This window comes from Portunus trituberculatus, chromosome 43, assembly GCF_017591435.1.
Source record: "Portunus trituberculatus isolate SZX2019 chromosome 43, ASM1759143v1, whole genome shotgun sequence".
Lineage (NCBI taxonomy): Eukaryota > Metazoa > Arthropoda > Malacostraca > Decapoda > Portunidae > Portunus > Portunus trituberculatus.
In genome coordinates, this window is record NC_059297.1 from 22,976,424 (window position 1) to 22,994,189 (window position 17,766).

General features: G+C 44.4%; 1 protein-coding gene across 1 annotated transcript in view; it reads right to left on the reverse strand.

The window, feature by feature from the left end:
- Positions 1-1,836: 1,836 nt before the first annotated feature.
- LOC123518008 (coiled-coil and C2 domain-containing protein 2A-like) overlaps positions 1,837-17,766 on the reverse strand; it is a 50,680-nt gene continuing 34,750 nt past the window's right edge. Inside the window, 6 exon segments of the mRNA XM_045278509.1 lie at positions 1,837-3,937; positions 4,825-5,014; positions 7,942-8,073; positions 13,033-13,064; positions 15,214-15,326; positions 17,041-17,218. Of these exon segments, the coding sequence (XP_045134444.1) occupies positions 3,749-3,937; positions 4,825-5,014; positions 7,942-8,073; positions 13,033-13,064; positions 15,214-15,326; positions 17,041-17,218 (834 nt within the window). The 3' untranslated portion in view covers positions 1,837-3,748.

Consider the following 17,766-nt stretch of genomic DNA (forward strand, 5'->3'; position numbering starts at 1 on the left):
CACTCTGCTCTACTAGCCTGCACTGACCAAGTGTCATGACTGTGCGATGAGTTTGTATCACACACTTAACTTTTCCTCATGTTACCGCTTTCTGTCATCACTGAGCCGAATAAACCTGAACTAAATATGTTACAATTTTCTTGTGTAACGTCACGTTTCATTATTAAACAACAAGGTCACCCACTGCACTTGCGATATATATATATATATATATATATATATATATATATATATATATATATATATATATATATATATATATATATATATATATATATATATATATATATATATATATATATATATATATATATATATATATATATATATATATATATATATATATATATATATATATATATATATATATATATATATATATATATATATATATATATATATATATATATATATATATATATATATATAGAGAGAGAGAGAGAGAGAGAGAGAGAGAGAGAGAGAGAGAGAGAGAGAGAGAGAGAGAGAGAGAGAGAGAGAGAGAGAGAGAGAGAGAGAGAGAGAGAGAGAGAGAGATTATTGAAAAGGAAGGTATTGTGAGTGTTACCATTCAAATAGGCTACATCGTTGGTAAAGAAAGAAAAATATTTAGTTGAAATAGGCAAGTAATTTCTTATTGTCAGTGTAATTATAACAATTGTAATGGCACTTTTCTCCGTGACAGCGCCTGGTTAACAGTGCTTGATGACGAGTGCTTTATAACTTAAATTACTTCCTAATGGGCTCTCAGCGTAACATGACGGCGAGTGGATACCTGGAGATGATGTCAGGACGGCACGCTCACGAATAGTTACATGTGAACGTGAGTCCTCCCGCTCTGCTGAGCTTGGAGGACTGACGGATGTACTTATCAGGTACACCTGTCACGGCATGGAGGCCCACGTAACACATGTCGATTCACTCTTCAAGTAGAAATACTTTTCGAGACTCCGTTAAGTTTGCTTCTGTACAGCTGTCAGATGAGTAACGTTATGTAAACTCATGATACCAGAAGGGCAACGTAATTAGACAGATTGAAAAAAAAAAAATACCTTTCTCCTCTAAATTTGTACAGTCCAGATAGATAAACGAGTGAAGAATGAATAAGAGAATTTGTTCACATTATGCTCACAAGTAAAACAAATACCTAATACAACATTGAATATCAGGGATGCAGTCTCAACCGATCTCACGCCTACAGAAGTAATCCTAATATCCACCGTCTTGTAGTTCACTAACCTTTCGCTCCAAGCCTTCGTCCACCACCACCACCACCACCAACATAAAGTCGAGTGTTTTTAATGTAGCACTCCTGTCCTACCGAGAAATTCGTAATCGTATGCTTCTACGTCTTCAGCTAACATGAACGGAAGCACATTAAAGCAACAAAATTAAGTGAATATTCGAGAGAGAGAGAGAGAGAGAGAGAGAGAGAGAGAGAGAGAGAGAGAGAGAGAGAGAGAATTTACTCTAAATGCCTAGAAGTAATGTTGAGATGACTTTCTAACAAGAGCACCTTATCTTTATATTGTATATGAGGGGAGGGATTTGAGAATCCTCACAGTTCATGTATTGATAGGCTGCAAAGGCGAATAAATCGTTCAGCCGAGCCCAACTTTTTAGAGTCTGGGCGGAAAGTATCTAGTGACTCGTGTATTTTCTGTGGTGTGGTATACATGGTAAGTATTTGTTAAAGTTAAACCGTGATCCCGGACATCTTTGTCTCCTCTCCTCTCTATATCATCTTCATCTGCAGAGTCAATATCTGTTCACAAAATCAATACACGTACTGTTTCGATCTTATAAACATAAGTATATATAAAAAAAAAAGGCGAGTTAAAAACACCATTTTATTGCGCATCATCTCTGAAACATGGCACGATGCTTTTACAAAAGTACGCTGTACAAAACCTTACATTAACATATGTGATACAAAACTTTTCAATATAATGGCACGTTCTGAGTGTTTTGTGCTTACGTATACATAATCCATCAATATTACATATTAGTGACATCACTGAATAAAACTAACCAATTCACACGGAGAAAGGAATATCCGTTCCTTTCAAACTAAAGTCATTACAGTAATACAGCATGGAACAACTGAATAGGAAGAGACGACTTATGAAGGAGAATTTCCAAGTTAAATACAAACAAGACAAACCCAAATTGAAGGAAGGATAAGTTAGTATGTACTTTTCGAAGCCACATCGATCCTATGGAGGATGATAATAGAGAAGAGCGACGAGTACGTGGTGATGAGGCCACTGGAAGGCATTGATACGTACATATTGGTTCACTAAGGCACAACACGTCCACAGTAGGCACTTCACAATGTATTGCTAGCTGCTACACTGCCACACACACACACACACACACACACACACACACACACACACACACACAGATTCTCTCTCTCTCTCTCTCTCTCTCTCTCTCTCTCTCTCTCTCTCTCTCTCTCTCTCACTACTATTGACACCAAACATGGAAGAACCAGTATTATTCCGCTAACACCTTTGCCACCTACACTACACCTACGCTAACATCACCACCGCCATCACCACAAAAGGCACATCGAACTACCAAAACACACGCAACTTGTATTACTCTTACGGTATCGGCGACACTTTCTACGTTGAGGCTGCTACAATCTAACACTACAACAAAACTTGGATATGGCGCAGCGTGAGTCCACAACGAGAGCGACAGGATGAGGCCATACATGTTTACATTGTCTTCATCTATAGTCTCATTACGTATTTGTTTGCACTGTTGCTACATCCTGTTAAAACTAGAACTTTCCACTCTCCTGTCAGGCATCACAGTGAGAAGAGAAGTGTAATAGTAAATGCATATCGTTCACGAAGGAGTGATACGGCTCAACTAGTGACTTGGCATCTATCTCCTATAAGAATATTAATACCAATAATAATGAAATCAAATTATCATATAAATAGTACTCAGTTTTCATTCACGCTTAACTAGATAAAAATGATCAGTTGAACAAATAGTAATAATATTACTCATTGTTCATTTACACTTACATGACTCAGTGACTAGCACGTTTATATGGAGACGGTCCTACGAGTAATAACACATATAATGGCAGTTATTTAGTAACATGACTATAACTTGAGATTCTTCCTTCTCTTTAACATCACACGTTCTGTTTGACTAGCAACTGTTACCATTCCTGTGTTCTCCTTCCTTCCATCTGCGGAAACCTTCAATTTCCTGAGTCACAATGACAATAACCTAATATCCGCAGCTTATTTCCTTTTGGAAAATCGGATATAACTAGAATTTCTATTAATCGCATATACTCCTGCGATTGGAATTTGTTGGATTTTTTTCTTTAAAATTATCAAAATAAGGCTGCATCTGACAGGCACATTCCCTCACCAATGGAATACGCAAGCTTCTTCACTGTTCAAGTAAGGGAAAAATTTACCTCCAAAACTATGTGAACCTCCTGAGTTACTCCCTAAAGATCGATCTGTAGGTGAGAACACACACACACACACACACACACACACACACACACACACACACACACACACACACACACACACACACACACACACACACACACACACACACACACACACACACACACACACACACACACACACACACACACACATTCAACAGTTGAGAGTGAAGAAACAACTAAAGCTCCACCATCACCAGCCACCAACACCACCACCTGTTAGTGCACCAAGCCTGGTCTCCATTCCTCGGCCTCTAGCTAAGAGCGCTGCATGAGGGCGGCCACGTACACCCACACGGAGAGTACCTGGCCGGGATAAGGATGCAGGTGGAGGGCCAGGGCAAACTCCACTCCTGGGGCCTGCGTCAGGTGCACCCCTGTTCCGTGCACGGCCGCTACCACGCCCGCCGCTGTGCTGTACCCGAGGTGCACGCACACCCCGCATACCTGTCACGAGTTGGTGATTAGGAGGTGAATGAAGTGTATTTGTAGACAGTAGTTTTAGAATTAGTCATACTGAAATCAAGAGCCAACTCCATGTTTGAGGGAATAGTGTAGAAGACACACCATGCACGCACGCACACGCACGCACGCACGCACATGCTCACGCGCGCACCCACCCACACACACACACACACACACACACAATAATAATATAATAACTAATAATAATAATAATAATAACAATAATAATAATAATAATAATAATAATAATAATAATAATAATAATAATAATAAAAATATATTGAACAAATAAGTATACTGTAGTTGAAAACCTGAAAATTATGCATTGAAACATTATACAGTGTGTGTGTGTGTGTGTGTGTGTGTGTGTGTGTGTGTGTGTGTGTGTGTGTGTGTGTGTGTGTGTTCTGCAGTATGCCCCATGAGACAGAATAATGCAAAATACGAAAAATACCAAAACAACATCCAGTAAAAGACGAAGGAATGAATAAACAAATCGATAAATAAATAAATAAATACCTGAAAATCAAAACAGAGAAATTACACAGATAAAAAAACTATACAACCCTTTCATATAACGACAACAAACCTCACCATATACGCAGAGCTCGCAATGAAATGAACAAAAGATAAAAAGTCCCAACACGGAAATGAGCAAATAAATGAGACTATATTGGGTATAAATCACTGAGGGAAAGAAATAAAGAGGCCATATTTACGTGAAAAAAAGGCATTAATGGAGAGAGAGAGAGAGAGAGAGAGAGAGAGAGAGAGAGTAGAATACATGGCAACTGATTTTCATGTTTGATTCTCTCTCTCTCTCTCTCTCTCTCTCTCTCTCTCTCTCTCTCTCTCACACACGCACGCACCTGATGGGACTTCATGATAGCAGCAAGGAGGACGTGATCAGGGTGGTGCTGGTGCTGGTGCTGGTGCTGGAGGCTGCTGCTGCTGCTGCCGCTGGGGTGGTGTGTAGCGGTGGTGGCCGTGGTTCGCGTCTCCTCCATTCTCTCTACCAGTTTTCTCAGGACTTTGATGGCATGTCTGTTCCAAGTTGTCCTGAGAGAGAGAGAGAGAGAGAGAGAGAGAGAGAGAGAGAGAGAGAGAGAGAGAGAGAGAGAGAGAGAGAGAGAGAGAGAGAGAGAGAGAGAAATTTGTTAGAACTATGCGTGTATATTAGTCGTTCACATTAACTCGGTGCATGGACAAGACCTTCTCCCAACACTCCACCGTTTATTCTTTCTCATTCTGATTTCAAAAAAATTTGTGATTGCCGCAAAGCAAACCTAGTAGTGTTCATTGCCTTAAAAACTTTATCTATTCATTTATTACCCCGACACAACTTTCCACACAACTATTCCCTTCCCTTCAATGGTATGTAAGTGTCCCTCTCTTCTCTAACCCTTATATCGGTCTTGACGGCCTTGGGCGCCGCACGGGGGAAGGAGGTGGCCGTCGGGTCCGGCCTGGGGCCCAAGGCAGGGAACTGGCTGCAGGTCCTGCTTTTCCTTGGTGGCCTCAAGCTTCACTACTAGTCGTCCACTTGCAGCGCATCACACTAGGCAAGGGTCGCCATAAGCAAGAGATCAATGTCTATTATAGAATATGATGGTGAGTGGTGTGTACGGGACCTCTGCTTATAATGACACCGGGCTGAACAACTCGCCATGAACGAGGGCACGCTGTGCGCCATGAGCCAGGCACTGACACATTAACTCGGTGCATGGACAAGACCTTCTCCCAACACTCCACCGTTTATTCTTTCTCATACGCGTCATTTATCTGAAACAGTCGCTCTCAAAATTTCTAGAGACTTAAGAAATACAGCACGGAACCTTAACACACATTTCACCTCGCTTCTGCACAGGTTAATTCTTCTTCTTCTCAACCTTTTAATGTGATGTACCCTCGAAGTCTTTCAGTATTGATCACGTTTGTGATTGCTAGGATTGCCTTATTTATCTATTCATGCCAACTGTTTCTAAGTATCGGTCTAGTGCATGAGGTAACCATTATTCTCAATCATCTATCCCGTTCTCTGGTAAATTCTGGAATTCCCTGCCTGTTTCTATATCAAAAATACATTTCTATCTTCTAATGACTTAAACTCATTCAAGGAGGAGATTTAAATACACTTATTATGTAATTTTAAACCACCACTTTCGACTTGTTCAGTTACCATCACCTCAATGTTTTATTTATTTATTTTTTTTTTATTGCAGAGTTAACACCCCTGCAGTGTTCCAATCCCGCATCCTCCCTTGCCTCCCCCGACCGATGCGTATCACTGGCGATCATCTGAATGGACGTGACTAGCGGCGATTAACGGGTAGGCGTGGACTCATCTGTCAATTTAATCTGGACGAACAGTATAGGGGAGAACGCAGCACTACAGACAGTGATTGGAAAACAAAGACAGAAAAAAGGGAAAAAAAAGGATAATGACACAAGGCAAAGAAATAAAAAAGAAAAAAGAAAAGACGGAAGAAAACTCAACAAAACTAATGGCCCGAGGCAAAGATATTAAAATAAAATAAAAAAATTAAAGGAGAGAAAAAACACCAATCCCGAAGGACATGAAGATATCTCAGCTGCCAATCACTAACGTTATTATATAGAACTCGATCAACTACGAGAAATCAATTAGAAAAGTTTGACCAATCGAGTGAAGGAAGGAAGGAAGGACGGACGGAAGAGGAGGATTGAGAGTTTATCTACTATGATTTCTCCCTCTAGTGTCACGAGTGGATGGTTATTTTGAAGACACAACACTGATGACTAAATAAGAGACCCAGTAATTTTATCCTTTCTTAGACTAAGGTTACTCAAAACATCATCTTTTTATTACCCGATTCACTCCTTTTTTTGGGGTATATCTATGTCGAACTACTTACTATTTTAGGACATTGCTTCTCGTTCTACTGTCATTTCAAAATATTATGCTGGCTAGAACTTGCAGCCAAATAAGACCCGGTAGTTTTATCCTTCCTTAGACAATGGTTACTCAAAACGTCTTCTCACTTTTTAATTAACACATTCACTGCTGTCTTTCATAAATCACTAACTATTCTAGGCTATTTTTTTTCTCATTCTACCATCATTTCCAAACATAAAACTCGCTAGGACTGCAAAATCTATTTCCTTTTCATCCCTTTCTTTCTTGCATGCGCTTATCAAGGTGCATTGTTTTTAGTGCAATGAATTGTTGCATATCAAAGTAAAAGAGTTAAGAACACCGCTAATAGGCAAACAAGTACTCGAGTAGTTCAATCTCTTTAGACATATGCAGTTCTATTCCAGCTCAGTCGCTTTGAAAGAACACCACTGACACCCAAACGAGTGGTCGATTAATTCAAACTCTAAGTCCTGTAGTTTTATCTCCATTCTTGTCATCTTATTGCTAACAGTCAGGGAGTTAATTATTTCCTTCCACCTCCGACACTTTTATCTTACGAAATGCACGACGGAAAGTGACAAATCAAAACATGTATATGCTGTAAGAGAGTGAGAGGAAAGTTTATCACACGTGGTAATGCAATTAACGGGAAATATAGACGCATACACTGAAGCCGGTAAATAACACGGACTTCCATACAGTATCAATGATCAGGAATTTATTGTGTTAGCTTTCACGAATTATACAAACTCTGTGCACAATGTAATGAAAATGTGTGTGTGTGTGTGTGTGTGTGTGTGTGTGTGTGTGTGTGTGTGTGTGTGTGTGTGTGTGTGTGTGTAACAATGATAATGATGATGATGATGATGATGATGATGATGATGATGATGATACTACTACTACTACTACTACTACTACTACTACTACTACTACTACTACTACTAATAATAATAATAATAATAATAATAATAATAATAATAATAATAATAATAATAATAATAATAACAATAAAAATGTGTGTGTGTGTGTGTGTGTGTGTGTGTGTGTGTGTGTGTGTGTGTGTGTGTGTGTGTGTGTGTGTGTGTCTCACCTGTTAGTGCCCCTCCACTTCATGAAGGCGTCCCGCAGGCTAAGCTCCAGTCTCTCCTGCAGCGCCTTCACCTCGGCGGAGTCTGGCAAGGATAGGGTGAGGCGGGGGTTGCACGCTGGCCAGTCCTGGATCCCTCAAGCCGCAGAGAGAGAGAGAGAGAGAGAGAGAGAGAGAGAGAGAGGTCACGCACGTGGTAGCTCCGTGTTTTCGTGGTGTTACAGTGGTTTAACAAAGTGCAGTGTTGTGAAAATTTCAGTGCTTGAAGTGCTAAGTGTCCTGGTGTCCATGTAAAAGTGTAAGGTGTGCTAAGCCTTGCAATAGTGTTGAAAAATCACTTGAAAAGAGTGTTTGTACCCGTGCAGTGACCGAGACCCGGGCCTGACCTGACGCGAGGCCTAAGGCAGCACACAGTTGCCAAATCTCTCCAAGGTAGTTTTTAAACAACCTGTATCTCTCTCCGTGGCTGGTTTGGCTTGACTTGTGGGAGAGGTAGTTAGTGTCGTGTGTTTTTTGTGCGCCTGTGGGGAAGTGCTTTGTGTTCTGTGCCAGTGTTCAGTGTCTGTGTTCACGAGTGTGTTAGTGTCGCACGTGTCGTTTAGAACCAACACTCGTTGTCGCCCCCACACCTGGCTCCACAATTCCCCAGGAATCACTTATCCTCTCCCTCAATGTCTAGCCCCGCCCATCGCCCCATAGCCAGGCGAGACTTGCCTGGCTACCAGCCACAGAATTGGTGTTGCGTTTGTGGCAAAGCAACACTTAAGACTCAACACGTGAGCTGTGACGAGGAAACCTGCCGTAACCTTTGTCACAACAGCTGCCTTGGGGATACGCCAGTCTTCAAGTGTAGCTACACGGAGCAGCTACGACTCCAAGCAAACATCCCGGACCCCGTCACCTACATCATCGAGGAGACTGATACACCCCCAACGCCACTACCGGACGACAGTGGGGAGAGTCAGTGGGAGGGCTTGGAGAGAGGAGAGCTAGTTTCACTAGTTGAGAAGCTCACTGAGGAAGCCTCTCAACAAAACTGTGTGATTAAGTCCCTCCAGGACGACCGAGACTTGATCATACAACACAGAGACGTGTTTGCTGCGGCTCTCAGAGTAGCAGACAGGCTGATAGCGTCAAAACAGCGCCAGACGCAAGTAGCCACACGCTCTCAGGCAGTCAGCGCCCACGCAGAGTCAATTGACGAACACTGGGAGGTGGTTTGTCAGGACTCTGAGAGGTGGAGGACGTGGTGGAGCTCGGATAAACCGCAACAGCTCCGCCACTCAGCTGTTTTCTCAACTTCCACCTTCCCTTCGCCTGCCCGGGAAACAACGACCGCTCCGCCTACCTCCACTGCTTCCATCGCCACACAGAGCGACTGTGACACCTCCCCAGCGTCTACTGTCACTCCTTCTGCCACACAGAGTGACTGCTCGGTACTCACTACCACGTCTACCGCCACACAGAGCAGCAGGGACTCTTCCTCCATAAATACAGCGAACGGAGTAGATCGCGGTGCCTCTGTTCGCCCACGAACCTCTCCTCAGACCACTTCAGGAGATTGGAGAAAAAAGAAAACTAAGAGGGAAGTGCAGCAGGACGCGAGGAAGGTGTCCAGCGAAGGACTGAGGACTCACCAGGCCACCAAGCAGACACAAAAGCGAGCCAAGGCAAAAGTGTGTGAGTACTGCTCACGGAAAGGACACACTTCTGCTACTTGCCACGCCAGAACTGACGATTTACGTCAGGAGCGTCTCCTACAGCGGCTCCTTACGGTGGAAAGACACACAGCCACACCCTTCCCACCTGCAGCGCCTCAGCCCGCCCACCACCTCACTTCATTTCAGTCCTTACCACAACCTCGCCCACTCCTTCCTCAGCCTGGTATCTGGAATCAGAGCCAGGGGCGGCAGTGGACCACTCCTCTTCACCAGTACCAGCAGTCGGCCGCGGACCCTAACCACCACCTCGGACTAGCAGGCCTCGCTCACTACCATCCCTCACCATGGTACAGCCAGCTTGCCCCGCCGCCAACTAAAGGTCGTCTCTAGCAACGTCCGTGGTCTCCGGACTAACCTTGCAGACTTATACCACAACTGTGTGCAACGACACAATGCAGACGTTGTTGTGGTGACAGAGACATGGCTGAACAGTGAGGTGGAGCCCACGTATGGCAGGATGCAGGGCTTCACCCACTGGGTGAGGAGGGACCGACAGGAGCGAACAGGAGGTGGAGTGGCTGTCTGCTTCAAGGAAGGAATGCAGGCCCAGCTACTCGACATAGACACGCCTCCACTGATGGAGATGATGTACTTCCGAGTAACGCTGGCAGACCGCTCAGCCCTCTTACTGTGTGCCCTGTATCGCCCCCCGCGACAAGGGCCTGACTCACTCCTGTACCTGACTGAGACTTTAGACAACCTGATGATGGCACACAGCTGCAGCCACGTGCTGATTGTGGGGGATCTCAATCACCACCTGGAAAGAGACGCCTACGAGAATCTCCTGGAGGTGCAGGGTCTGACAGATCATGTCACCTTCCCCACACATGAACGAGGAGGGACATTAGACCCTGTCATCTCAGACTACCAGGAGGACAAGCTTCAGTGTCATCAGCTGGGGCTCGTGGGCAGCTCTGATCATCACGCTGTACTGACACAGCTGGAAGTGGGCGTGGCTCGGGACGAGGCCACCACCCGCACCATCTGGCTGTGGAACAAAGCAGACTGGGCTTCCCTGCGCCGCGACCTGACCCACACCCCATGGGCCACTCTGCTACAGGGAGGAGCAGAGAGTGAAGCACTTGCACTCACCTCTCACCTTCTCGCCCTCCAGAGACGCCACGTCCCACACAGGGAATACACCACCAGACCGACGGATCAGCCATGGTTTGGCTACCGTTGCCGTGTTGCTGCTGAGGCAAAGTATGCTGCCTGGCTCCGCTACAAGAGGAACCCGACTCGGCGCAACAAGGACTTGCATAGGGCTGCATGCAGGAGGATGGTGGTAACCAGCAAGTGGGCCTTAAAAAAGTGGGAGGAAAGCCTGCGCCGGAAACTGTGTGGCACTGGCGTAGGAAACAAAACTTGGTGGTCCCTTGTTAAGGACAAACAGGAACTGGCCACCAAGAATCCATCCCTCCCTCAGCAAGCAGGACGGTACTGTCGCCACCAGCAGTAAGGAGAGGGCACAGTTGCTGGCTTCCTTGTTTGCTGGAAAAATGAAGGTGGGGAATCCACAGCAGCCACCGCCTCAGCTGGTCCAGCAATGTGAGAAGACTGTCACCATGGTGGAGGTGACGCATCAGCAGGTGAAGCGATTATTGCGGGGCTGGACACACAGAAAGCTACCGGCCCTGATGACATCAGCCCGCACCTGCTGAAGCGATGCTCCCAGGAACTGGCTGCCCCTCTCACCCAAGTCTTCACAACTTGTGTACGGGAAAACGTCTGGCCTTCAGTGTGGAAGGAGGCTCGAGTAGTTCCTGTACACAAAAAGCTCCAGGACGGACCCAAAAAACTACAGACCCATATCCCTGTTGTCAGTGGTGGGTAAAGTGTTTGAGAGGGTCGTGGCAGAGGTGGTGTGTAGCCATCTCAAGGACAATGCCCTCCTCTCAGACCAACAGTTTGGGTTCAGACCTGGAAGGTCAACCTCCGACCTAATGATGCTTCTCACCAGGCAGTGGCAGGACGCCCTCGACGACGGCAAGGACACTATAGTGGTTGCTTTGGACATAGCTGGAGCTTTTGATAAAGTATGGCACAACGGATTACTGGAAAAGCTTCGTGCTAAAGGCATCCAGGGTGGCTTGCTACGACTCCTGGGAAATTACCTGCAGGACAGAAGCCTCAAGGTGGTTGTCAACGGGCAAACATCTGAGTCCCTGCCTGTGGAGGCATCAGTGCCACAGGGTTCAATTCTTGGCCCACTCCTGTGGAATATCTACGTGGATGATCTTCTCCAGCTACTGCCAGGAGTCAAGGCCTATGCTGATGACTGCACCCTCTCCTATACCTATCCACGCCAGGACAGTGGGCGGGCTGCTGAGGCCATCAATCAGCAGCTACGAGTGATAGAGGAGTGGGGTGCTCGCTGGCAAGTGACATTCGCGCCGGAGAAGACACAGGCAATGGTTGTCTCTCGGTCCCCAGCCGCCATGGCAGCAATGGCAGGAAAGTTGTCTTTGGCGCTGCTGCTCTCCCACTCCAAGATGACGTCAAGATACTTGGAGTGGAGGTGGATCGAGGGCTGAGGTTTGACAGCCATGTCAAATCCATTGCCAAGAAAGCCTCTCACAGGATCTCCGCTCTCAGAAGGATCGCCAGTTTCCTCGACAGGAAGGGAGACTGCTGCTGTACAAGGCACAGGTGCGGCCCCACCTTGAGTACGCAGCTCTCTCCTGGATGTCCTGTGCCGCCACACACAGAAGGAGACTGGACAGCATCCAACGCCGCGCCATACGGCTAGTAGATGCTGCAATACCACCTCACCCAGAGCCTGAGCGTCCCTTGATTCACTGGAACACCGCAGAGATGTGGCGGCAATCGTAGTGTTCCATAAGGCACAGGTGCAAAGAGTGCCACATCTGGCAGGGCTGCGTCATCCTCTGAGAGTCACCGCACGGAGCACGAGAACGGTGCTCAATGGTGGTGACGCCGTAGAGGTGCCGCGATCCCACGGGTGTCAGCATCAACGCACCTTCGCAGGACGCGTCTCCAGGATGTGGAACTTGTTCACGGCCGCGGTGCCTCACGTCCAGGAGATGAACACACACAGTGTCAAACTGATGGCACATAAGTGGAGACAGACACTGCCAACTCCTCTGACACTCTTTGTGACGTGACACTCAGTGTAGTGCAGTGCGTGAATAGTGCTAGTGAAGTGAAAAGAACAGTGCTCCATTTACATGCTGACCATCTTGTATATTATCTATTTTTAAGTCTTGTAAATATTGTAGAGAAATAGATTGTAGTACCCTTAGAATAGGTAGCACACGACAGTGCGCCTTTGGGTACATGTTCTTCTGTATAAATTATGTTTAAATAAAAAAAAAAAAAAAGAGAGAGAGAGAGAGAGAGAGAGAGAGAGAGCTCCTCGTCCCCAGTCAGGAGAGTCAAGAATTGCTGACAACAAGAACACTGGTCATCGTCATGCGGGAGTTGGAGGATGGGAAAAAGGAGGGACAATACACCACTGACTTACTGAAGCCTGACGTCTCCTAACACGACAGTAACTTAATTAAAAGGTAACCTAACAATTTAATGGTAACCTAACCTAACCTAACAATCTAACTTAAATACACATGACCTGATTTAAGAAATTAACTACGGTAACCTAACCTGACCTAACTAAATTTAACCTATACTCAATAAAACATAACCAAAGTCAACTTCACCTGATTCAACATAACGTAACCTGACCTAACTTAAATTAACTTAAAAACCTATCCTTCTATAACATAACTTGACTTTACCTAACATGCCCAGGGCAGCGCGTATTGACACACATTGTTCTCGCATCATGACTATTTTCAAAGGCTACAAAAAAATAATTAGTTGGATCCTTTTATTATTTTCCTCTTCTCGATCTTTTTCTTCAGAGGTATTTCACGGATGTTTTCCTGTTTACGATGCAAAAAATCTTTCCTAAACCATCATCAGAATCGTGCAAACACCCTTGAAACTCCTCGTAACTTACACTACTAAATCCTGTGATGAGTAGCTTGGATATTACACCGAAACATTAAAAAAAAAAAAAACATGGAATTCAACTCTACCCTACTCAAGTGACGAAGGGTGAGTGAAAGCTGATAAGTGGAGGAAAAATGAAAGGAGGAGGAAGATGGGAAGGAAGAGGAAATGGCGATGTGATGTCAAAGGGAGATAACAGTTGGTCGGATCACCTCCTGGTCCGCCCCGATAATTGTTGGGGAAGTTTTTTGAGCTTCCGTGTCTCTAATCTCGCGCGGCCAGACAAGCTCCTGGATGCCAAGCGTTGTGAAGGATCTGCACACACACACACACACACACACACACACACACACACACACACACACACACACACACACACACACACACACACACACACACACACACACACACACACACACACACACCGCGTAGTGGTTAGCACGCTCGACTCACCATCGAGAGGGCCGGGTTCGAGTCCCGGTAAGCGGCGAGGCAAATGGGCAAGCCTCTTAATGTGTGGCCCCTGTTCACCTAGCAGTAAATAGGTACGGGATGTAACTCGAGGGGTTGTGGTCTCGCTTTCCCGGTGTGTGTTGTGTGTTGACGTGGTCTATGAGCTCTGAGCTCGCTCCGTAATGGGGAAGACTGGCTGGGTGACCAGCAGACGACCGAGGTGAATTACACACACACACACACACACACACACACACACACACACACACACACACACACACACACACACACACACACACGTAAATAAATAGATGAAATAATGAAAATATCTTATAAAACATTTACTCATTTATGTCCATACACACACACACACACACACACACACACACACACACACACACACACACACACACACACACACACACACACACGTATATAAATAAACAAAATAATGAAAAAAAATTTCATGATAAAACATTTACTACGTATTAGCAACTTTTAAAAATCACTCTACAAAAAACAATGACAATAAAAAATCACACTGACATTACTAGACTACAACTCTCATCTAACCATACATACATACATACATACATACATACTCACTAGTCACTATCCCCGCTCTTACTACACTTCAAGGATAATGACCCGTATTCCTATTAAATCTTTCGGCGTCTTAACTCGACTACTTTAAAATACATTGAAGATCTTATCATTATTTATTATCTTATATAAGAATTAGGATTTGTTTCTTTGTGTCAGTTACCTGCGATTTTTTTTTTTTTTTTTTTTCAAAGGATGTTTTCATGGTCCTAGTGATTAAATAATAAAAAATCGACATCAATGGAAATATACACTCATGGGAACCCAACTTAATACGTAATGTATGTGACAACAAACCTCATAAAAGAGATCAGGATCTATTTGCAATCTGTCCGATCCATAATGATGAAGTCTAAACCAGGAGTAAATAAGACAGGAACAGGAAAAAGATCACCCATCAAGTATAACGGAGCATATTAGTAAGCATTGTGTGAATCAACTCAGCCGTGTCAAGGAGCATAACCTATCCAGCTATCTAGGCCGTAGCTTAACTTCATCTACGGCCACACGCGGTGACGTAACCCACCTCCGAGTTGGCCCAGATGTCCCCCGCGCCGGGAAACAGGGTCAGATCAGCCAGGGAAGGGATGAGGGACACGAACCAGGCGACGCGGCGGACCGTGGCGGCGGAGTCCTGGCCTGGGGAGGAACAACCACTGCATTAGGACGGTAGTCACCCAGCCTACAACTTTAAATGGCTCCAAACATTCAGTCATGGTTAGAAACTAAGATATCTACACCACCAACTCCCATTGTGTTTAGCGCGCTCTATCCTTAACCCCTTGATTGCTAATGACATACGTATTTGTATTTTCAGCAACTCTGCATTTTACTCATCAAAACTTAAGATACGTGTGCTAAAAAAAAGGCCTTGTTATAGCGATGATGTTCATCAATGATACCTTTGGCTGTGTAGGTTTAGAATGATTATCTAAACCTACACCAGACTAAAATAACATGCTGGGAAGAAGCTTTAGCAACTAAACTAACTGATTTGCTGAGAATCTATCATATATTATTTCTATACGGAGATTGTAAGCATACTGAGCGAAACTATTGACACAGCGGCAGTGAGTATGGCACTACATTCGACAACACTCCTCAACAATAAGGCTTCTATTTTTTTAACTTTAGACGCTCTGAACTATTTGAAAATGCCACGGAAACAAATACGGGATAGGTTATAAAGGTTGCTTTCCCCGCTAATAATGTAGAAGCCTTGTTTAACTATCACTAGAATCATAACGCCCTTGAAAATCCCAGTAATTTCGACTTTATCCCATAAATAGTAGTTAAAGTAAGCTACTGAAATGTTTAAAAATGCCTGAGTACATCAGACCATATGACGCAACACTCCCAAACTTTCTTGACAAACTCCATGTCACTACCTCTTCTTCATGTGCACCCACAGTCCAGGCACACGCTAAATCAGCGATAGCCAACCTGAGGCGGTCGATGCATCCTAGGGTATAAGATTTCTTTTCAAAGGATACTTGAAACAATGAGTACACGAAAGAGTACATGACATGACTAGTGTATATAAGAGTGCATGGTAAAAAAAAAATAGAAAGAGAATTGTGTCGTGTAATGTATACATGACAACCCGTGTACGAGTGTATAAGTGTGTTCAATAGTAAAAAAAAAATATATATGTAGAAAGAAAAATCTGTATGTAAAAAAAATATTTAAACTGAGATTAAAATTTTATAGATTTCCCTATTATACCAGTGCATTACACTCTGAAGCAAATAATACCTCACTGGTTTGTGATATGTCATTTCGTTTCATTGATACATTTAGAATCTAGGTAACAATGATCTAAGACCAAGTAGTCATTTCCTCTACACTCTAAACAAAAGTTGCAGAATTCAGAACAATGAAACTAGAAATCGCTTTAAAGTGTGTTCGTGGGCCGAGCAAGATGTGTTCCTACCACTCGAAGAAAAGGACAGCCCGAAGCGGCACCATTCAGTGCCGCAAGGGAGTCGGCACAGGGGAGGCGAGGAATAGTGGTTTGTAATGACACCACGCAAGGCACATTTCTCTCATCGCTTCGTCTTTCTTAAGAAAAAAAAAAAAGCTACCTTTAGTATTTAGAATAGACCCAATAATCTATATATTTCTAGTCTTAAAATGAAACAAGAGAAAAACGCGAAATACTCGTGAAATTTCTTTGTAATTAAATAATTGCAGGTGCAAAGGTACATGAATAGCTCAAAAGCTCCAGGAAGTGTGCATGAACTGAAGACAAACAAGAAACCACAGCACGACACCTACGTCACCCCAGCGCCCTTACACACACACACACACACACACACAATGTGTACACCAGACTAACATCCTACACACTTACATAAGAGCTCCTGGGGTGGCGGCAGGGGCCTAAGGTAGCGGGTGAGGCACACTAGACGACCCGAGAGGTCAAGGACGTGAGTTCGGAAGCGGCGGCGGGGATAGCGGGAAGCGAGGGCCGCCACCCACTCCCGCCCCGCCGACACCACCTCCTCCGGCTCACTGGATTCGAACTGCGCCTGGGAGCGAAGGACAGAAAAGTAATGAGATACGTGAAGAGTGGTAGAAGAGAGAGAGAGAGAGAGAGAGAGAGAGAGAGAGAGAGAGAGAGAGAGAGAGAGAGAGAGAGAGAGAGAGAGAGAGAGAGTAACGAAAAGATTGGAGGGAAAAATACAGCGAAGGGTGAGAGGAAGAGAAAGATGTCAGTGATAAGTGGAGGGTGAAAAAGAGAAGAGGAGGAAAAAGAGCTTAGGATGTAGAGTAAGGGAAAGACAAAGAAAAAATAAAACGAAGGGGAAGAGAGCAAAGGAAAGATGTCAGTGAAAAGTGATGGGTGAAAGAAAGAAGAGGAGATAAGGCTTGGGACATAGACTAGGAAAATTGAAAAAAAAAGAGAGAAACAATGTAAAATGAAAAGAAAAAGAGGAAACAGGACGGAAGAAAGCTTGTAAAGTAAAGCACGACGATGAGAAATTGTGAGGAGGAGGGGAAACTAGGGATGATGAGAAAAGGAAAAAGGAGAAGGGAGAAGAGACGGACAGAGCGAAGAATGAAAAGGATGCAAGAA